The sequence below is a fragment of the Diadema antillarum genome, unplaced genomic scaffold, assembly GCF_040938485.1.
Source record: "Diadema antillarum isolate AM-2024a unplaced genomic scaffold, OU_Dant_1.0 seq00000903_RagTag, whole genome shotgun sequence".
NCBI lineage: Eukaryota > Metazoa > Echinodermata > Echinoidea > Diadematoida > Diadematidae > Diadema > Diadema antillarum.
Genome location: NW_027271762.1, coordinates 428,392 through 446,633, shown reverse-complemented (window position 1 = coordinate 446,633; position 18,242 = coordinate 428,392). Strand labels below are relative to the sequence as shown.

At 38.0% G+C, this 18,242-nt stretch overlaps 1 protein-coding gene across 1 annotated transcript in view; it reads right to left on the bottom strand.

Moving 5' to 3' along the window:
- LOC139741098 (C2 domain-containing protein 2-like) overlaps window positions 1-18,242 on the bottom strand; it is a 95,102-nt gene that overhangs the window by 64,331 nt on the left and 12,529 nt on the right. The window contains exons 2-3 of the mRNA XM_071651687.1: window positions 7,739-7,834; window positions 1,077-1,196 (exon numbers count right to left, since the gene is read on the bottom strand). Coding sequence (XP_071507788.1) covers window positions 1,077-1,196; window positions 7,739-7,834 — 216 coding nt within the window. The remainder of the gene's footprint in view (window positions 1-1,076; window positions 1,197-7,738; window positions 7,835-18,242) is intronic.

Here is an 18,242-nt window from a genome sequence, read left to right as displayed (position 1 = left end):
CATGAGACTCTGGTTGATTATACATCAGTTGAACACACTCTACAAGGATGCTAAACTTTTAAAACCTTTGTAAATTTGACTCTCATCCCCTATAAAAAAATGTTCATCATGCAAAATGTAATCTTCCTCGTTATTTCAGGAAGATCTATTTAGGCTATTTATAAACACTGCACTCTGTAAATGTGTTGTCCTCTGTAGGTGTTTTAGAAGGCGCATCAAGTCTGCTGTATGCAGTGATTACCGACCTGCACTCATTGGTGTCCAATCCAATCAATTACAGACCAGCTCAGTAAGGTTTATGAACTAAGCATGATGTAATACTAGGCCACCAAATCCTCACACAGAACGCCTTCAGACGTTTCTTGAATGAGGCAGTATTTACCCACCTTATTCTACCCAAACAAACCTTTTCAAGTCTACACACAGCATGGTGAACCACAAACTCTACACCTTTACAAACACTTTCACTTTATGATCCCGGTGAATGCTTTAAAGAAAATACACTGGTTATTCTTGGGATCTTTACACTGATTTTCGAAATTCATGCATACATGCATACATTCATTCTGAATTTAAAAATTGAAATGAAGAAAAGCACGAGTTTTCTACATAACCAACAGAGAGTTGGGAGATAGTTATTCAGAAAGTGGTCTAGATTTAAAACATTTCTTATAAATACAAATGTACAATGTTAATAGTACGATGACATGCAGCCATTTCTACATTATATTTATCAATCATGCATGATAAATTGGTAAAGCCAATAAAAGACTAATTGCAGTACCCCTTTTATTACATTTTTCAAAGCATTTAACTTTTTCCCCCTCCAATTTTAGATATATCATTTAAGCATAATCTGTTTGGAAAGTAGAAATTAATTAAGACATTATTTTGATTTTTTAATTTTGATTGTTGGGTTTAACATGCAAACATATGGGACTGGAGAAATTAACATTAATTAGGTAAATCTGTATTCATTGACAATTGATTTCTAGACATCTTTGCCAATTGGCCAAGAAAGTGTAGTTAGGGTTTAAATAAAGGGGTTATATACAATGACCAAGATTTTGGCTCACCTTTCCAGCGAGTCTGTTTACAGTGACATCACAGGTAGACAGCTTGACACTGGCAGAGGTGTGCTGGGTGGCGAAGACCACAAACCCAAACCCAGCCACGTCCAACTGACACGTCACTGTCTGCGGGAGTAAAAGGGTTAAGAGAGATGGGATTGAATATTAAAGACCGAAGCAACAGGTGTAGAGGGAAGAGGACATTAACCCGTTGAGGACAAGTCCCAAGAATACTCAGGCAGGTGTCTATGGGAAATGCGTGTTGTAGTAAAATCAGCCCATCCTCAATGGGTTAAGACCTGAGCAGAGAGCAGTTTCAACAAGATGTTCATATTCATTGCAAGTTTACAACACATGCTCTTGCCGTGGTATTAAGGTAGTTGGCAACCAGCCAACTGGAGGTATTTCAGCTGTTACTATGGTAACCTGACATAATTGCATCTTCCTAGGAGAGTCATCAGTTTGTCTGAGTCAAATGATCTCCTGTTCCGTGCCAATATCACAAAGAGAAAAGACAGGTTACAAAAACTCATGGCAGTGTATTGATTGTTGTATTTTATTATAAAGCAAAGTATGTTCTCATGTTGGTATCTACAATAAAAATCATGGCCTGGATTCACAAAGATATTTCAAATCAAGGCCATAGATTATGCACATTCTTATCCTTCAAATGTCTTTGACACATAGCATATGCCAGAAGACATCAAATAATCACACACACTGAAAAGCACATATTGTATGCAAGGTCCATGTATGGAATGTAGGCCTTTTTGCACAAATTTGTTTTATAGTCGATTAACTGAACGTAAAGCATGGATTGCATTTAAACTACCTGAAGATGTAAACTGCCATTATATCATCACATATCATCAATAGTGAATGATCATGAAACTGTCATAATATGTACTTTCATTATTAATCCTCCTCATCATGAAGCGACTGCCACCACTTCGATGACATGAAATTCTCAATCAAACTATTCCCACAGTACTAACATTAACTCAAAATATCACTTCTACATTTGATGTAGGCTTATAATCCCTCAACGGAGGAAGAACAGAAAAAGGGTGCGTGGTCCTCAATCATCTGCAAAGTTTTGGAATTTACTGAATAACTCTTTTCATATTTTCAATACGTATGCCAGAATGTCCCTCTTTGGACCACCAGCCAAGCATATCATCCACACCATTTTTCTCATGTTAACAGACAGAGGGGGATTTCACACTTCCAAAAATCTTCCAGTGCACCTTATCCATTCAAAGCATGTCATGAGTTACAGGACTGAAATCACGAAGATAAGTCTCCTCGCCGCCCTTAACAATAAACCCCATTACACACACCATGGATGCACACACCAACTGTGCACACACTCCATAGCTCAAAAATCACAAAAGATCATCTTGATACGCTTCAAGTGCCCACCTCCCTGGTCATGCTGAGCTCCACTTTGTTTATTGTTCACCAGAGTTTTTAAAAGTCACCCTGACTCGCAACATGGACCAAAAATCGCACACATTTTTGAAACAAAGTATATTTCTAGAACTATGATTAGGCAATGGTGTTTGGAAAAGAAAAGATTCATGCCTGCTTTCATGAGAATTATTTCTAAACAGGTTTACAAACAAGTTCTTTCTGAAGTCTGAAATCCCTCAAAACCTACCAGGGTCTACTTCATGAGACGGAGATGCACCTAGGAAGAACAGATGCGGAAGTCATTGGAATCTCCAGACAGTATTCGATGCTTTCATTGAGTAACTTGGAAACAGATTGGTGTGTTATGTGAGTGAGCTGGTGAATGCCACCAGCTGTGCTAGTCTTAGTCCACAGACCATTTTTTATTCTCATATTACCAGAATTTGAATGTTTCAATGAAGCCTCTGTAAAAACTTTAACAACATACTGTAAAACCAGAAATTGTCTGCCCTTTATGGAAACATAAAATATTGTGTGTATTGATGTTACAGTCAACAATAAAATACACCACGCTCGTCTATAAGGCCATTGTGCTACTGAATCTGTCAAGGAGCTTTAACCCGTTGAGGACGAGTCGCGAGTATACTCGGGCAGGTGTCTATGGGAAATGCGTGTTGTAGCGAAATCAAACCGTCCTCAACGGGTTAAGACAGCTGTGATGCAAAATAATTAAGAGATCTTCTTGTCAAATTGTAATTTGCTATTCAATGAAAGATTGGTATAAGCTGTTAATGGAGAATTAGCTACCTTTATACTATACCCATTCAGAGCTGTTGCTGGCTGGCAATCTCATTAATTCTAAAAACTGTGGCTGCCAAACACTCTTATTCAATCTTCAGTACTCTAGCTGTTCTAATTTAGTCTATTCCAGAAGCACTAATCTAGGGACAGGGTGACTGTCCTCATATCCCAATTAATTGAAGTGTTCAATTGTAGGAAAGAATAGGTTTTTAATATAGTGACATGAAATCACAAATTAACACTACATGGTTTGTGTGCTTTCTATTGATTGGTATGAGGTATGCATCTTAATTATATGTGCAAGGCAACCCTGATACAGATATCAACATATTAAAGCACACATAAATCTTGATCATGTTCAAGTCAGTGCAGCTGTGTGTATCAAGAGGTACTGCATGGACATAAAATACAATGTACTGAGACAATCCACAGTAATATAGCAACATGACGACAGTTAATTTCATCCAGATAATCTACATGTATGGCTTAGAACAATATTCAGCGCATCCTACATGTAGCTGGAAAGCACAAGTTGACTTCAGTATGAGATTTATTGTGTTAACAGACAAATATTACAACAAGTGATAATGGAATGCTGGGGATTAACCTAAACTATGGAACACATCTGACATAGAAAAAAAAAAAACCAATTTGCCATATAATCAAGAGACCGAATTCAAGAGCATTACTCCAGCTCAACTCTGAGCAATGCACGGCACTCAGCTACATAGATAAGAAAAAAATATCCTTTCAGTCAAGTGGTGGTGTGTAGACATGAACGTGATCTAGCTAATGGTTCAGATCAAATCCCTTTTGAGCATACATTTTCATTGTATTGGTGGCATCAGACGACCACCAACTTTATAACAAAGCAAAGCACTGCCATGTGTCAGAGTCACACAAGGTACCTGGGAGGTACCTGGGAGCTTCACAGGGGTGCTGGGGTTGCACCCCTGTGAGGACTGGATCGGCCCCCTGCAGACAGGGCTATTCATCCTAATACAGGAAGCAATGAATAAGGTCGAGAGTACTTTAAGAGTGCTACCCTGGGAGTGGTACAATCTCATTGATCAGATTCTCATCATAAGCACAATGGAGGTTGGAAAGAATGTAGGGCTGTATTTTTCTTTAAGATTGTGAAAAAGAAGAGTCATAATAGGACATTCAACAGAAATTTAGAAGGCAAATTTATTCAAAACTCAGCCCAGAGATGCAATTTACATAGATCTCTACATTTCACAGTTGTTTGTGAAGTCATGATGTCCACGTCATTCTGGATGAGCTCTAACACATCAGAAAAAAGAAAAGACTCATAATATTTTTTTCATTCTTTTCCATATTTTTTTAACATCTCAGATAATGAGAAACATTTCCTAGAATGAGAGACTGTGTCTGAAATTCTTCTGAAGGCTTCAAAACATTGTAAAGCACCATTATGAATAGTTCAAGGAACACTTGCACTCTTCCGCCAATTCACACAATTATAAGCTTTGTATAAACCTCTCATCTTTCCATTTTTTCCTGTCCTCTTCTGTCATCGATGCCACAAAGATATTTCTTTGATTTTAGTTTCTTTCATGTGTGCACATTTATTGAAATATAAAACTTGGCTTCAGTACGGGAAATCCATTGAAAATGACTTCAAATCACGATAGTGCTAATAACAGCTGACAGTTGTCAAAGCTAGAAATAATGACAAAACTAACAATAATGATGAAAATGAAATAATCAGAGTGTGAAGAACAACAAATGGTTAATCAAGTCTTTCCCAGTCTGAGAAATAATGAATAACAACCAAATGAATGATGGAAATTAGAATTATCTACTGGACTACTTTTCAAACAATTCCATGCCAGGTGGTTAGGCCAAGAAAGCCACAACTTTCACTGAACATGGAGGCCAACATTGATCTATGATACATCAGTATCAGAGTAATCACAAAGATTTGTGTGTGTTGGATACAATGGAAAGGTTGTTCCCATTTAATAATATTATTTATTAATTTTTTTATTAACATGTATGCAGATGTTCTTTTTCTTTTCATTTTCATTTTTCTTTACTTCTTTTTTTTTGGGGGGGGTGGGTGTTCTTCTAAATCATTGAGACTAGGCAGCTACAATGTGCATGAATCATATAATGAGAATTATTTTTTTTTAAACTAGACTCCTATATTATACTAATGATGCACAGGATAGAGTGTGTTAGTGAAGGTGCGGCGCGCTCGAGAGTATTGACAATGGTGCGACATGCACGAGGCGCAGCCGAGTGCATGTTTGCAACCGTTGTCAATACTCGAGAGTGAGCCGCACCTTCACTAACGCCACGAAATAATCCTGTGCATCATTTGTTTTATAAAATGGGTCGAAAACTGACAGCATTATTCACGTACCTTTGTGGGTCAATACCAGTCAGGTACATGTAGCACTCGCTCAAAAGTCAAGATGTCCGAAGATGTTCGTCCCAAACATTTACGCACGTCGCACTCGGAAATCCCGCACATAAGTACTGTACGTACGTATAAGAGTATACGTACGCTACGTACTGTTATGGACAAGAAAGGCCGCCGGCTGTTGTGGCAGCCCGCGGCCCGAACTAGAAGTTGTTTACAGGATTGACAGCGCGTATAGTAGCACGTGACGCACTTGTAACAACTGATTGAGTGCGCACTGCTAGTGTAAAACATTGTGACGTACATGTACGTCAGGCCAGGGAGGTGGAAGAGAGACTCTTCTTAGTGCATACCTGAAGAAAATAATGCACGCACACGTGACTCATTTCAGCGCTTCCAATTGGCTACATTCTTGAACCCATTTTATAATTCATATTACCTCACGGAAAGGCAAATAATGAATTTCCAAGGAAAGGAAATGACTGAATTTTAAGCATCAATGTGCTCTACAATCAGCCCTTAAAAGTAGACAAGTCTGGGGCTATAGCCCTGAACAGGTGAAAGAAAACAATTTGACACAAAAAAAGGAGGAAAATTAAGAAAAAAAAAGTTTTGATGCCAAGACTAGCTGAATGGAGTGAAGTGCAAAAACACTGGTTTGTCTTCTGTAAAGGAACTTCAACAGGAGGCGGCACGAGGTCCGCCCAAAGGGCAATGCACCTCAGACACGGGACAGACCGACAGACCTTGCCTAGAGGGAGCCCCGCATGGCGGGAAAGGAAGTTATTAATTTTTAGGGAACCCTGCTTTGCCGCAGCCAACTAAATTGTATCAATCTATGAAATGAAGACCAAAAAAAGAAAAGAAAAAGGGGCAAAGTATGATATCATGAGAAGACTTGGAGGACAGCATGGCTTCAATGCCATACTCATAGCAGTCTCTCCGCATAGGCTGGGAATATAATGATGCACAGCTAGACAAACCACACACACCTTGTGTTAGTGTACTCATGATACATGTCACACAATGAAACCTTCACAGGTGAGTTAAGTGTGGCAATAGTGAGCCCTGATGATACAGGCAGACTGTCACTCATGAAGAAAGTGTTAAATGTCAAACTACACACATGGTTAGATATTAATATGTTCCTCCACCAGAGCTGTGACACATCTATTTTAACTCACCGCACACTCAGTTTCATCTACCGGCTGTGTGTAAAAAGAAACAATATCACAGAGATCAGATTATTAAAAGATCTTTTTTTAAAAAGGAGCTCTTACGATAAGTGCTGTCATCTTTTTATTTTTTTATTGGTTGAGAAGATATCATCTGACTATGACTACATTTCTGCAATACTTATTGAACATTCAATGCATGCACCATGATGCTCCTTTATATGTGTACTTGACAAGCAAAACTTCAAAAAATTAAAATAAAACGGTTTCAGGCTCTTTTCAATTCATGCAGCAAGCAACACCATGCTGTAACGTATTTTGCAAAGTCTGCACTTTTTCATATTTTTTCTTTTGGACTTTGAAAAGTAGAACACATTCACTTAGAAAAGAAATAATGAATAGGTAAAATGAGTGCATGAATAACTACAACAAGCTTCTAGGGCTGACATTGCACGGTTATTTTGTTGTGTGCAGGACTCCAGTGCATAGCAAAATTTATGATTCATGCTTAAATATGAGGCATAATTGCACCATTTCACACTCTGAACTAACCATGAGACTATCATGCTAACATCAAAGCAGTAGTTGTCGTTGTCAATTTACAGATTACCACAAGGAATCAACGAAGTATTATTTGAACCTTTCTTTGAACTTATACTTTTAATGAAACTGAATGAGTGAAGGAACTAATAAATACAATAAAAAAAGATTTGTTTATATCAATCAAGTAACAAACTAATGTGCATGTATGAATGAATCAATACATTAATAAATAAAAAATACATCTAAATTTATCAAAATATTACGTAATTGGAAAGAAAATATAATAGTCCTTGAAATAATTTTAAAATTCAATGAAGAAATACCCAAGGAAATCATAGTGGGCTTACCAAGTGATCTTTTGGACCTGCAACAGCCTGAACATTCTGGAACTGTGGTGGCGTGCCCCCTGGTTTGATCCGGTCAAAGGTCACTTGCACTGTGCTCTGTTAGAACAAGGGAGACGAGAATGATATCAGGTGGTATTCAGATACTCTTTGGTTTTGCTTTGTTTTGTATGTTGTCGTTGTTGTTGCACATATAGTACATAATACACACAATTAGCATGATAACATTTAATTGGTATTAACCCGGTGAGGACGAGTCCCAAGTATACTCGGGCAGGTGTCTATGGGAAATGCGTGTTGTAGCAAAATCAAACCGTCCTCAACGGGTTAAGAAATGAAAACAGATCCATCATCAGTAGATGAAGTGGAATTGGTGGGGAGGGGGGGGGGTGGGGAGAGAATTATACAGTATAGTGCAGCTGTATCTTTATCAAAATTCAGCTGCATTACAGCATTTCACCATAGATTTGACATGCAGTACATCACCTTCTGCGATCAAAAGGTTAACTGATGCTCTATGCACCCAACTTGGATAACATGTGACAAATACAGCAGGATGCAAAAACACTGTGTCAGTGCACTACATGTATCAGTGACAGGAAGGTATTTTTTCCCCTCTAGGCTCTCTCTCCCATTTGGATTGTTCCTTCTTGTGTTTTTTTGTTTTTGCTATGTTGTTGTTGTTGTTTTTTTTAATGTTTTTTGTTGTTTTTGTTTGTTTGTTTGTTTTTGTGTTTTTTTGTGTGTGTTTTGTTTTGTTTTGTTTTGTTTTGTTTTGTTGTTGTTGTTGTTGTTGTTGTTGTTTTTTTTTTTTTTTGTTGTTTTTTTTGGGGGGGGGTTAGTGGAGGCTGTTAATGTCCAGCATGGTCCTCATTAGATCACAGATCCAAATAGCACACTGAAGCAAATATGTGTACATTACACTACATGATCATGTGTTTTCAATTTCAGACTCTGACACACCCACGTGATTTAACCAGTTGAAGACTAGTCCTGAGTATACTCGGGCAGGTGTCCATGGAAAATGTGTGTAATAGCAAAATCACCTCGTCCCCAACGGGTTAATGTCCACCTGTGATCAGTGTGAGTGATCAAACTGCCCGTCCCAAACTACCTCCCCCCCCCCCCCACACACACACACATACACACTCACACCCTCCAATCTTGTTGCATGTTTCTCAAAGGTTATACCTCTCAGAAAAACAAAAACAAAACAAACAAGCAAACAGAAACAGTCCTTTTGATGCTCATTTGGCCCAATTGTGTAGATAGGTTGCATGATGTGCACACGTATTCTTTAAACGTTCTAAAGTGCGATCTGAGACCACTACTACCCCCCAAAAGTGCAATCCGTGTACATTATGCAGAGGAAATACCAGGCTATATCGAGGTGATGTTGTCCCAAGGGGTCGAGCATCAAGTCTAAAGTAGACACCTTACTGCATGCCAGCATGTACGACGTACTTTACATCAGCTGCATGACATAGATAGTTTCCTTCCTTCAAATTCCTTCATCTACTTTAGGTCTATTTCTATCTTTCTGTTATCAATGTGTCTGCAATATCTTCTACTCTCTCTCTCTCTCTCCTACAATGTATTTCTCTCTTTCTTCCCTCTGATCTCCCTTAAACTTATCCATCTCTTTATCCCCCTTTTTCATCTTTCTTTGCTCCTTTCCCACAACTGCATTCACCCGAGCTCACTCCTTTTTAACTCAATGTATACTTCTTTCCTCTCCTCTTTTCCTCTCCTCTTCATCAAACCTTGTATCTGTCTATCTATCTATTTATCTATCCATCGATCTATTTATCTATCTATCAATCTATCTATCTATCTATCTATAAATCTCTTTTAAATCTATATCTATTTATCAATTCATATCTCTCTCTCTCTATTCCCCTTTTCATCTTTCTTTGCTCCTTTCCCACAAGCTCACTACTATTTAACTCTATGTACTTATACTTCTTTCCTCTCCCCATATACCCTTCTATAATCTATACATCTCTTCTCAACTCTATCAAGTGTATTTATCACACATTATCAATTCATATTTGTTGTATATCTCTCTCTATGTATTTTTTTTTTCTCTCTCTCTCTGTATCTATATATTTATCTGCAAAATATATTCTCTTTCTCCTGCAAATAACAGCATCTTCCCAAGTTCCTTTCGTACATGTATACAGTACCTTTTCACTTTTAATGAAGCCGATCACTTACTCTGACTTGAAGATAAGTAATAAGAGAAGACTCATGTACAATGTACATGTCTTCAAGTTATTGTTTCTCTATTCATAGTACATAATGCACAATTCATTAATCCCATGCTCTGCCTTTCTACCAATTACAAATTATTGACCATCTTGTCTCTTCTTTTATTTCTGAGTCCAAAAGTAGAATCAAAATGAAATCATCCATGTATTTGAAGTTTAGTCACCTAAAAACAACATGAAAATCAAACATATCAAATGTTACACATGTATCTTCAGTTATTAATTGATGTCAACAACAGTATCACAACACTGATTTTCAGAATAAACACTAGCAATTTCATGTGACTGATATATGTCACATACATGTATTAATCAGATGAAGTTAGCAAACACATATTCTCAATACTCATGATGGTTTCACAACTGAGCTTCACACCCTCTGCAAAGACCCGTGTTTGCATTTCGCGGCACTCGACGCCTGTCTTGACAGTTTGCTTAATACGCTCATCGCACGCCGCTGATTTTCGTGCGCTTGTCGGAGCCGCATCCTCAAACATCCACTGTTTGCTGTCCTCCACACGTGAAACACGAGATGGACATCTCTGTCGGGGCGCGGACAAAGCAGCGACCTTGTCGTCACCGTGTGCCAAAAATACACACGTATGCATAATTCATCAAGCTGCATGAAGAATACCTAGAGCCTTTTGACATGCACAGCATCGTATGCACATTTTGTCTCCTATCACAAACCATCTGACCTGTGCATTACATTTAAAAATGCAGAACAGTGCTTCAATGAGCTGAGCATGTCCTAATTCATCACTCTTCAAATCTGTTCAAGATTTGCTGTGGTTCAACAATGTCAAAACCAGCTGAGAGCTGCAATGAATAAGGATATTCATGTATTCTAATGTTTCTGATCAATCCATTTTTCATCAGACATGCATGAAGTTTTTTGGGCTCTTCCATGAGGTTTCCCATCAATTTGATTCAATTTTCAGATTTCATAATCAATTGTAGTAATAAATAACATGTTGTGGCTATACAATGTGGGGAAGCTCTATTCCGTGTTAGTAGCAGCCTATGTAACATCTATAGACATTAAAAGGATGATACAGATTCATTTGAGATAGGGCTTCAGGTTTCCCATGTTTTTGATGATGATTTTTTAGATAATGAGAAACATCTAATGAGAAATAAAGAGCATAACTATAATTCTAAGAGGAATCCAAAGTTTATTTTGCTATAAAATTGGTTGTGAAATGGCTGAGACATCCCAAACAAAACAATACTACATGTGTAAAATAAAAGGTGGGATCCACCTTTTTGCTCTGTTTTACTTTGTTTTTGGATATCTCAGCTACTTCAAAAACAATTTTCATCACATAGACTTTGGATTCCTCTTCAAATGGCATGCCCTGTTACATTTTAGAAGTGGCTCCTAGTATCTCACAAATGTTAAAAGCTCAGATCCTGATCTCCACCAATATTATAATACCACCCCTTTAAGAAAGAAATCCATCAAAATCTTACATGGATTCATGAAGTGAATGCAAAAAATGATAGCAGAGCATGTTATTGTCAGGAATGTTTGAGGGAAATAGGACAATCCATTCAAAAGTTCAGAATTCTTAAAATCTCGACTGATTAATCTGTGAAGCTGCCACTGCTGGATAATAAGGCTAGACGAGTTTATGATGTCATAGTAGTAAGAAAGCACTATATAAAGAAAATATGAAAAGAATTCTGCATAATGTCATATTCTGCTCCCAAAATGAAAAAAAAAAAAGACACTTGATCAATGCCCCCTTTCATGCCTGTCACCCAGGGGATCATCTGAGAGATTCTTCCTGGGATCAAATGGGGAATACCCCACAAAATTTTCTTTCATATTAGCGAATGAGTTCTCAGTTGAATTTCTCTCATCTGCTCTTTTGCAGTGGAAGTAGACTTTATGGTGCATGACTCAAAATGGCACACTATTAAAGGGACTGTACAGTACAGGTTGAGGTAAGGGATTCATGTTTTGAACATTTCTAAGTAAGATAATGAGAAACCTCTTATGAAATATGAAAGAGCATGTAATTTTAAGAAGGATTCGACGTTTATTTGATGAAAATTGGTTTTCAAATGGCTGAGATATCCAACAAAGTGCTAATAATAAAAGGCGACATGCCACAACTCTATTAGGATCTCTTTGTTTCACCTTGTTTTCAGATATCTCAGCCATTTCAAAACCGATTTTCATCAAATAAACTTTTGATACCTTTTAGAATTGCATGCTCTTTGACATCTCATAGATTGGTTTCTGAATATCTCGCAAAATGTTAAAAGCTAAATCCTCACCTCGACCAGAACTGTACACACCCTTTGATTATAGTGGCCTGTTATTTATCACAAGGGAGTTTGACCGTGATACCTTTCACTTTACAGCTTTACTTGAGAGTTCCCAGGAGCTCCCAGGATTTTACAAAGGATGGTTCTAGGGTAACATTTATTCTGAAAAGTCAGTCAGCATTTTACTCAGAGATTTCACCCATGAGACTTGTTTGTTACAAGATCTCCCTACTTCGCACAGTTGTATATCTGGAAGAAATTTGCTGAACATATAGGGCCATTAGTACCTCTTATTGTACATAATTTCCAGAAGGCATGGCGACTGAAATACACTGTACTACTGCACTGTTACAAATGCAGGAAATGTGTAGTTTCAATTAATTTTTTCGTTCACTTCTGTGCATATTCTTTCAACTATCATAATAATGTACAGTAGCATAAAGTATTTCTTTGTAATTGTAGTTTCTTTGATACACTTCATGTACATGGATAATATGTGTAATATGAGTCTACATCTTCCTAAAGAGGACCTCAGCTCTTTATCTAGATCAATTGACAAAACTGACCCTCCTGAAACAAAATTATTACTGCCATGGCAGCAATACGTTGATCTATACACATTCTGTAAGTCTGACCACGCTTATCCTTCATGTTCCTGCCTCACAATGATCAACTGCATGTAAATGTAATTATGACTGGTTGAATGTTGATCGAATGCAATCCTGAGTCAACACTGACAGACTTTATCAATGCTTGCAAAAAAAAAGCAGCAAAACAAAACAAAACAAAACTAAACTAAACAAAACAAACGAATGGAGAGATGGTGCCTTGCAAATCTTCTGTTGTACGGTACCCCCAAATATTAAAAAAAAGAGAAAAACTATGATAGCAATAAGCACTTGCATAACCATGTGAACATATTGTATGGCAACAAAATTGTCATTATGACTCTTAACACACTCTACACTGTACCTTTCACTGACAAACATTCTTGAAGTCGGTTTTTCTTTTCATTATCATGTGTCCGCACCCTAGAGATTTGATTTTGTGAAAAATTTGTATCAAGTCATACTCCATTTTGTGAATATTGTACACACATTTTTTTAAAGACAAATTCAGTTACATGTGGGCATCGAATTTCACCAGGGACAATGAAATATGTAGTACATATCCTTACTCAATTTAACATTTAATCCGTTGAGGACGAGTCCCGAGTATAATCGGGCAAGCGTCTATGGGAAATACGTCTTGTAGCAAAATTAAACCTTCCTCAACAGGTCACGCAATTTCTGTAACTGAATTGCATTTTTATTTGGTCTGCTTAGATAATCAGTTCCCCTCCCCCTGCCAAAAAAGAAAAAGAAAAAAAAAGATGTTATCAGAATGAAAATATTGTAGAAAATGACAACATAAACAAAATCATGGGTCGGCAAACTGAAGCAGGAAGAGAAGGGGAGAATACACTACAAGGCCAAGAAGGTGCTAGAGGTTGATGGAAATCAATGTACAGTGTCTCGGTTAATTGCAGGTGAGACGGGATATTTCGGCTAGAATATGTGAGAGAGAGAAGCGGCTGCTGTCGGCAGTGGCTGCTAGCTGTCATCCATCAGGTCACGCTGACTCGGAAGCGCCGCAGTCCACTGATGAAGTCTGCCCACTTATCGTTCCACCGATTAAACCGCTTCAGCGTTCGTCAAGACCGAGTCAGACTAGCGTGATTCCTGGTCAATGCAATCAACTTGTTGAATGCCACGTGTTGATTTTGTCGGTACTATTGCAGAGCTGCCCGCACTTCTAGCCTTTACAGTTTCAATGTCACACTACATTTATGTGTCTTGCATGGCATTTTACCATCCCAGTCTACAGATATATACCTCATCTTGCTATAAAAATACAAATGTATTTGATTGGAGAAGGTCCCTCAAGCCTTGATTAAATGTTTTACTACATTGTGTTTCTCTTTGAGTCATTTAACCCACTGAGGACTAGCTGTTTTTGCTCAATATTATGCTTCCCAAGTGACACCTGCCCAATATACTTGGGACTAGACTTCAGTGGGTTAAAGAATCCCAAAGCATCATCATGGGGGTGATAACTTGCAAAATTCCTTCTCTCCTCTTCCCTCCCCTCCCTACACACACATTTGGATAGAGGAATTAGAGAGTGAAGCATTGAAACATGAAGACTTTATTAAGTTGTAGTGGTTAGTCTACCACTTACAAACTGTAGTCATGATCAGAAATAACCACTTACAACAAGTAGAATACTGGAACCTGGAGGGATAGTTCCCCCCCCCCCCAAAAAAAAGGAGAAAAAAAAAGAAACAAAACAAAAACAAAATCCATTGAGTGATATACTGAACGTAGTTTGCCCCCCCCCCAAAAAAAAAAAAAGAGAGAAAAAAAATCCATTGAGCGATATATACTGAAGGTACATTTGCCAGGTACATAGCATTTCCCTTGTTGATATCTTTGAGCAGTAGAATACTCAAGTTTCCCAAGAGGGGTGAAATTTCACCCCAACCGCCACCCTCTTATTTCATTGGTATGCATCACACCCATGAATTTAGTGGTGAGAAATCGCTCCAATGGCAGGAGCTTTAGGAGCACGCACCATTCACTCGAATGGAAATAAACGCATGATTATCATAATGGGATTTACACAGAATCACATTATGTATTCTGGCACCTTTCTAGTGCTCGACTGACAACTGATTGGATTTCTGAGCATTAACCAGGTACGACATATATTTATCTTATTAAGTTCCTTTACTATTTCACTCTGCAATTCAGTCTCTCACCTCACCCCTCCCACCCCCGCCCTCTCTCTCTCTAATTCAGTGAGTTTAAGCACTGATATCTCAATCCCTTTACGATCAGTTCACACCCCTTTCCATTGACGACTCATTCCGCTTCTCTTGTCAGCTCTTACTACCCACGTGCTAGATCACTGATCCAACAATCAGCCACCTCCCCCTTCTTCTCTCTCCCTCTCTCTCCTACAACAACCCCCTTCTTATCTCCCCCTCCTTCTCTCTTTCTTACCTCTTTTTCTCTTCCTTCCTCTCCCTCTCTCTCCTTCGCTGTCTATGTTTCTCTCTCCTTTACAATACTGTCTATATGTTTCTCTCTCCTTCGCTGTCTATATGTTTCTCTCTCCTTCGCTGTCTATATGTTTCTCTCTCCTTCGCTGTCTATATGTTTCTCTCTCCTTTGCTGTCCATATGTTTCTCTCTCCTTCGCTGTCTATATGTTTCTCTCTCCTTTGTTGTCTATATGTTTCTCTCTCCTTTGCTGTCTATATGTTTCTCTCTCCTTCGCTGTCTATATGTTTCTCTCTCCTTTGTTGTCTATATGTTTCTCTCTCCTTTGCTGTCTATGTTTCTCTCTCCTTCGCTGTCTATATGTTTCTTTCTCCATTGCTGTCTATGTTTCTCTCTCCTTCACTGTCTATATGTTTCTTTCTCCTTTGCTGTCTATATGTTTCTCTCTCCTTCACTGTCTATATGTTTCTCTCTCCTTCGCTGTCTACACATGTTTCTCTCTCCTTTGCTGTCTATATGTTTCTCTCTCCTTTGCTGTCTATATGTTTCTCTCTCCTTTGCTGTCTATATGTTTCTCTCTCCTTTGCTGTCTATATGTTTCTCTCTCCTTTGCTGTCTATGTTTCTCTCTCCTTTGTTGTCTATATGTTTCTCTCTCCTTTGCTGTCTATGTTTCTCTCTCCTTTGCTGTCTATATGTTTCTCTCTCCTTTGCTGTCTATGTTTCTCTCTCCTTTGCTGTCTATGTTTCTCTCTCCTTCGCTGTCTATATGTTTCTCTCTCTCTTTCTTCCCACCGAACTCGACAGACTATGATAGTATAAAGGAAGTCACTCCCTGACTAAAGCCTGATCCACCCTCGAATGAATCTGATAAAGTGGTGGGACGTAATCTGGACGACTTAACGCTTTTTCCTGGATGTGATCAAGATTCAAGTCACTATGCAGAGATTAAATATGAAAGTTCACACCATATCAGATGACAAACTTTCTACATCTGCAGTCCACACACTCATACCTAATGTCAGTGAAAATAATATTTAGGTTTATTAAAGTACAATGTAATTGGTATCTTACCATTTCTCATGATTTGAACAAAACAATGAAGTTTGTCACATGATGCATAAATTTAAAAATAGAATTAGGGCCTACAGTTGTAGATATTTGCAACAATTTCAGAATCTCAAAGGCCTCTCAACAATTGGTTATTATTATGATTTACTACTAGTATCTATGCTATTATCATGAATTCAAAATTCGCAAGAAATTATTCCCTGCACACGTATCATGAATTACAATTGACGGAAAACACACTAGACATTAATCTCAAAGGACAATCAACAACAACAACAACAATGGAGGGAAATCCTAGTAATATCATTAAAAAAAGAAAAAAGAAATGCAACCAACCTTTATAAATGGCACAGGAGTGATATTAAAATTATATACCCACTCTATGTGTACATTGCATTTAAGAATGATCATACAATGCACGCTTGTGTAGTGCATTCCGACATACAGTATAATATAATGTACAATGTATGAGTTAACAAACAGGGCTCAAATGTCTACTCTATTACATGCTCAACAGCCCCCCCCCCCCCTTTACATTTCCTCTGATTACAATACCATAATCAGCAAATTGTCATGCAGATTTTCCCCACTACAACAAATGAGAGAAATATACACACGATTCTAATTACACGCCTCGAGCTGAAAAAAAAAGACACAGAGAATGATAATAAGAGCAATAATCAATGCAGTGCCTTGCCTCTAATCAACTGTACTGTGCCATGGCATTTGCTCACAGAAGCGTGCACAACCTCAAGGATACAAAAGGTTGTAGGCGTAGTTTCCAGAGTACAGGGACGAAAAGTGAGTCGAGAGAAAATGAGAAAAAAAAAAACATTTCTTTTCTCACTCACATAACGTATGTTTGTGACAAGACCAAATACCATTGAAACTTCTCCCCTATAGATCTATGCCTATAGTGCCCGAGTGTGTGTTGATGTGGTTTATAAATGACGTCTTTCACTCTACTTGTAATTTCCATGAAAAGCAAGCAGTCAGTGCCAATACAGGGCTTGTTCTTTTCCTTTCAAGTCCTTTCATGATAATTATGACTCCTGAAATCCTGTCTTTACTTTCACAAGTATGCCATGAAGAAATCAACAACGTAATGTTTAGACTTTAATAGAATACACGAATGGTTTGTGTTGTAGGCATGTGTGGATTCTGAATTTGGTTTTCAGGTACATAATTGAGCAATCTTTCTTCAAATTTTGCTGGTTCAAAAGGAATTTCTCCAAATTATAAAATCAGAAAAAATAGCTGGTTCTAGCCCTATTCATGAATTTACAGAGCTTTTAGTTTTTAGACAAAGGTTGCAACTGTGCTTTATTAAAGTCAATCACTTTGAACAATTCATTTATTCTTTAAGTCGTTCAGCTTCTTTGTAAATTCAACAAAATAACTTGTGGTATTTTACTACACTAAGCGTTAGTAAGGCCTAATATCTCACCCCCCCCCCCCCAGTCCTTGGTCCCCAGAGTCCTTTTCCACTGCCTTCCCATTGCAGGAAACCTTGTTGCATTGATGGATTTGGTAAAATAGATAAATACAGTCATGGAAAAAATAGCATTACAAATATGGAGACTAAATCTCCATGTTTCCCCAAGTCATACTCATAATATATTAATTGACAAATTTAACACCAAAAGAATTTGGTTGATGTTTTATTAACCCATTGAGGACTAGTCCTGAGTATACTCGGGCAGGGGTCTATGGGAAGTGCCTGTTGTAGCAAAATCAGCCCATCCTCAACAGGTTAATGTCTAAACAGTATGTGTATGTCCTGCACAAGACAACTAATCTGCTGCCCCCCTCCCCTCCATTCCAAGTTTTAGTCAGAGGATTAATTT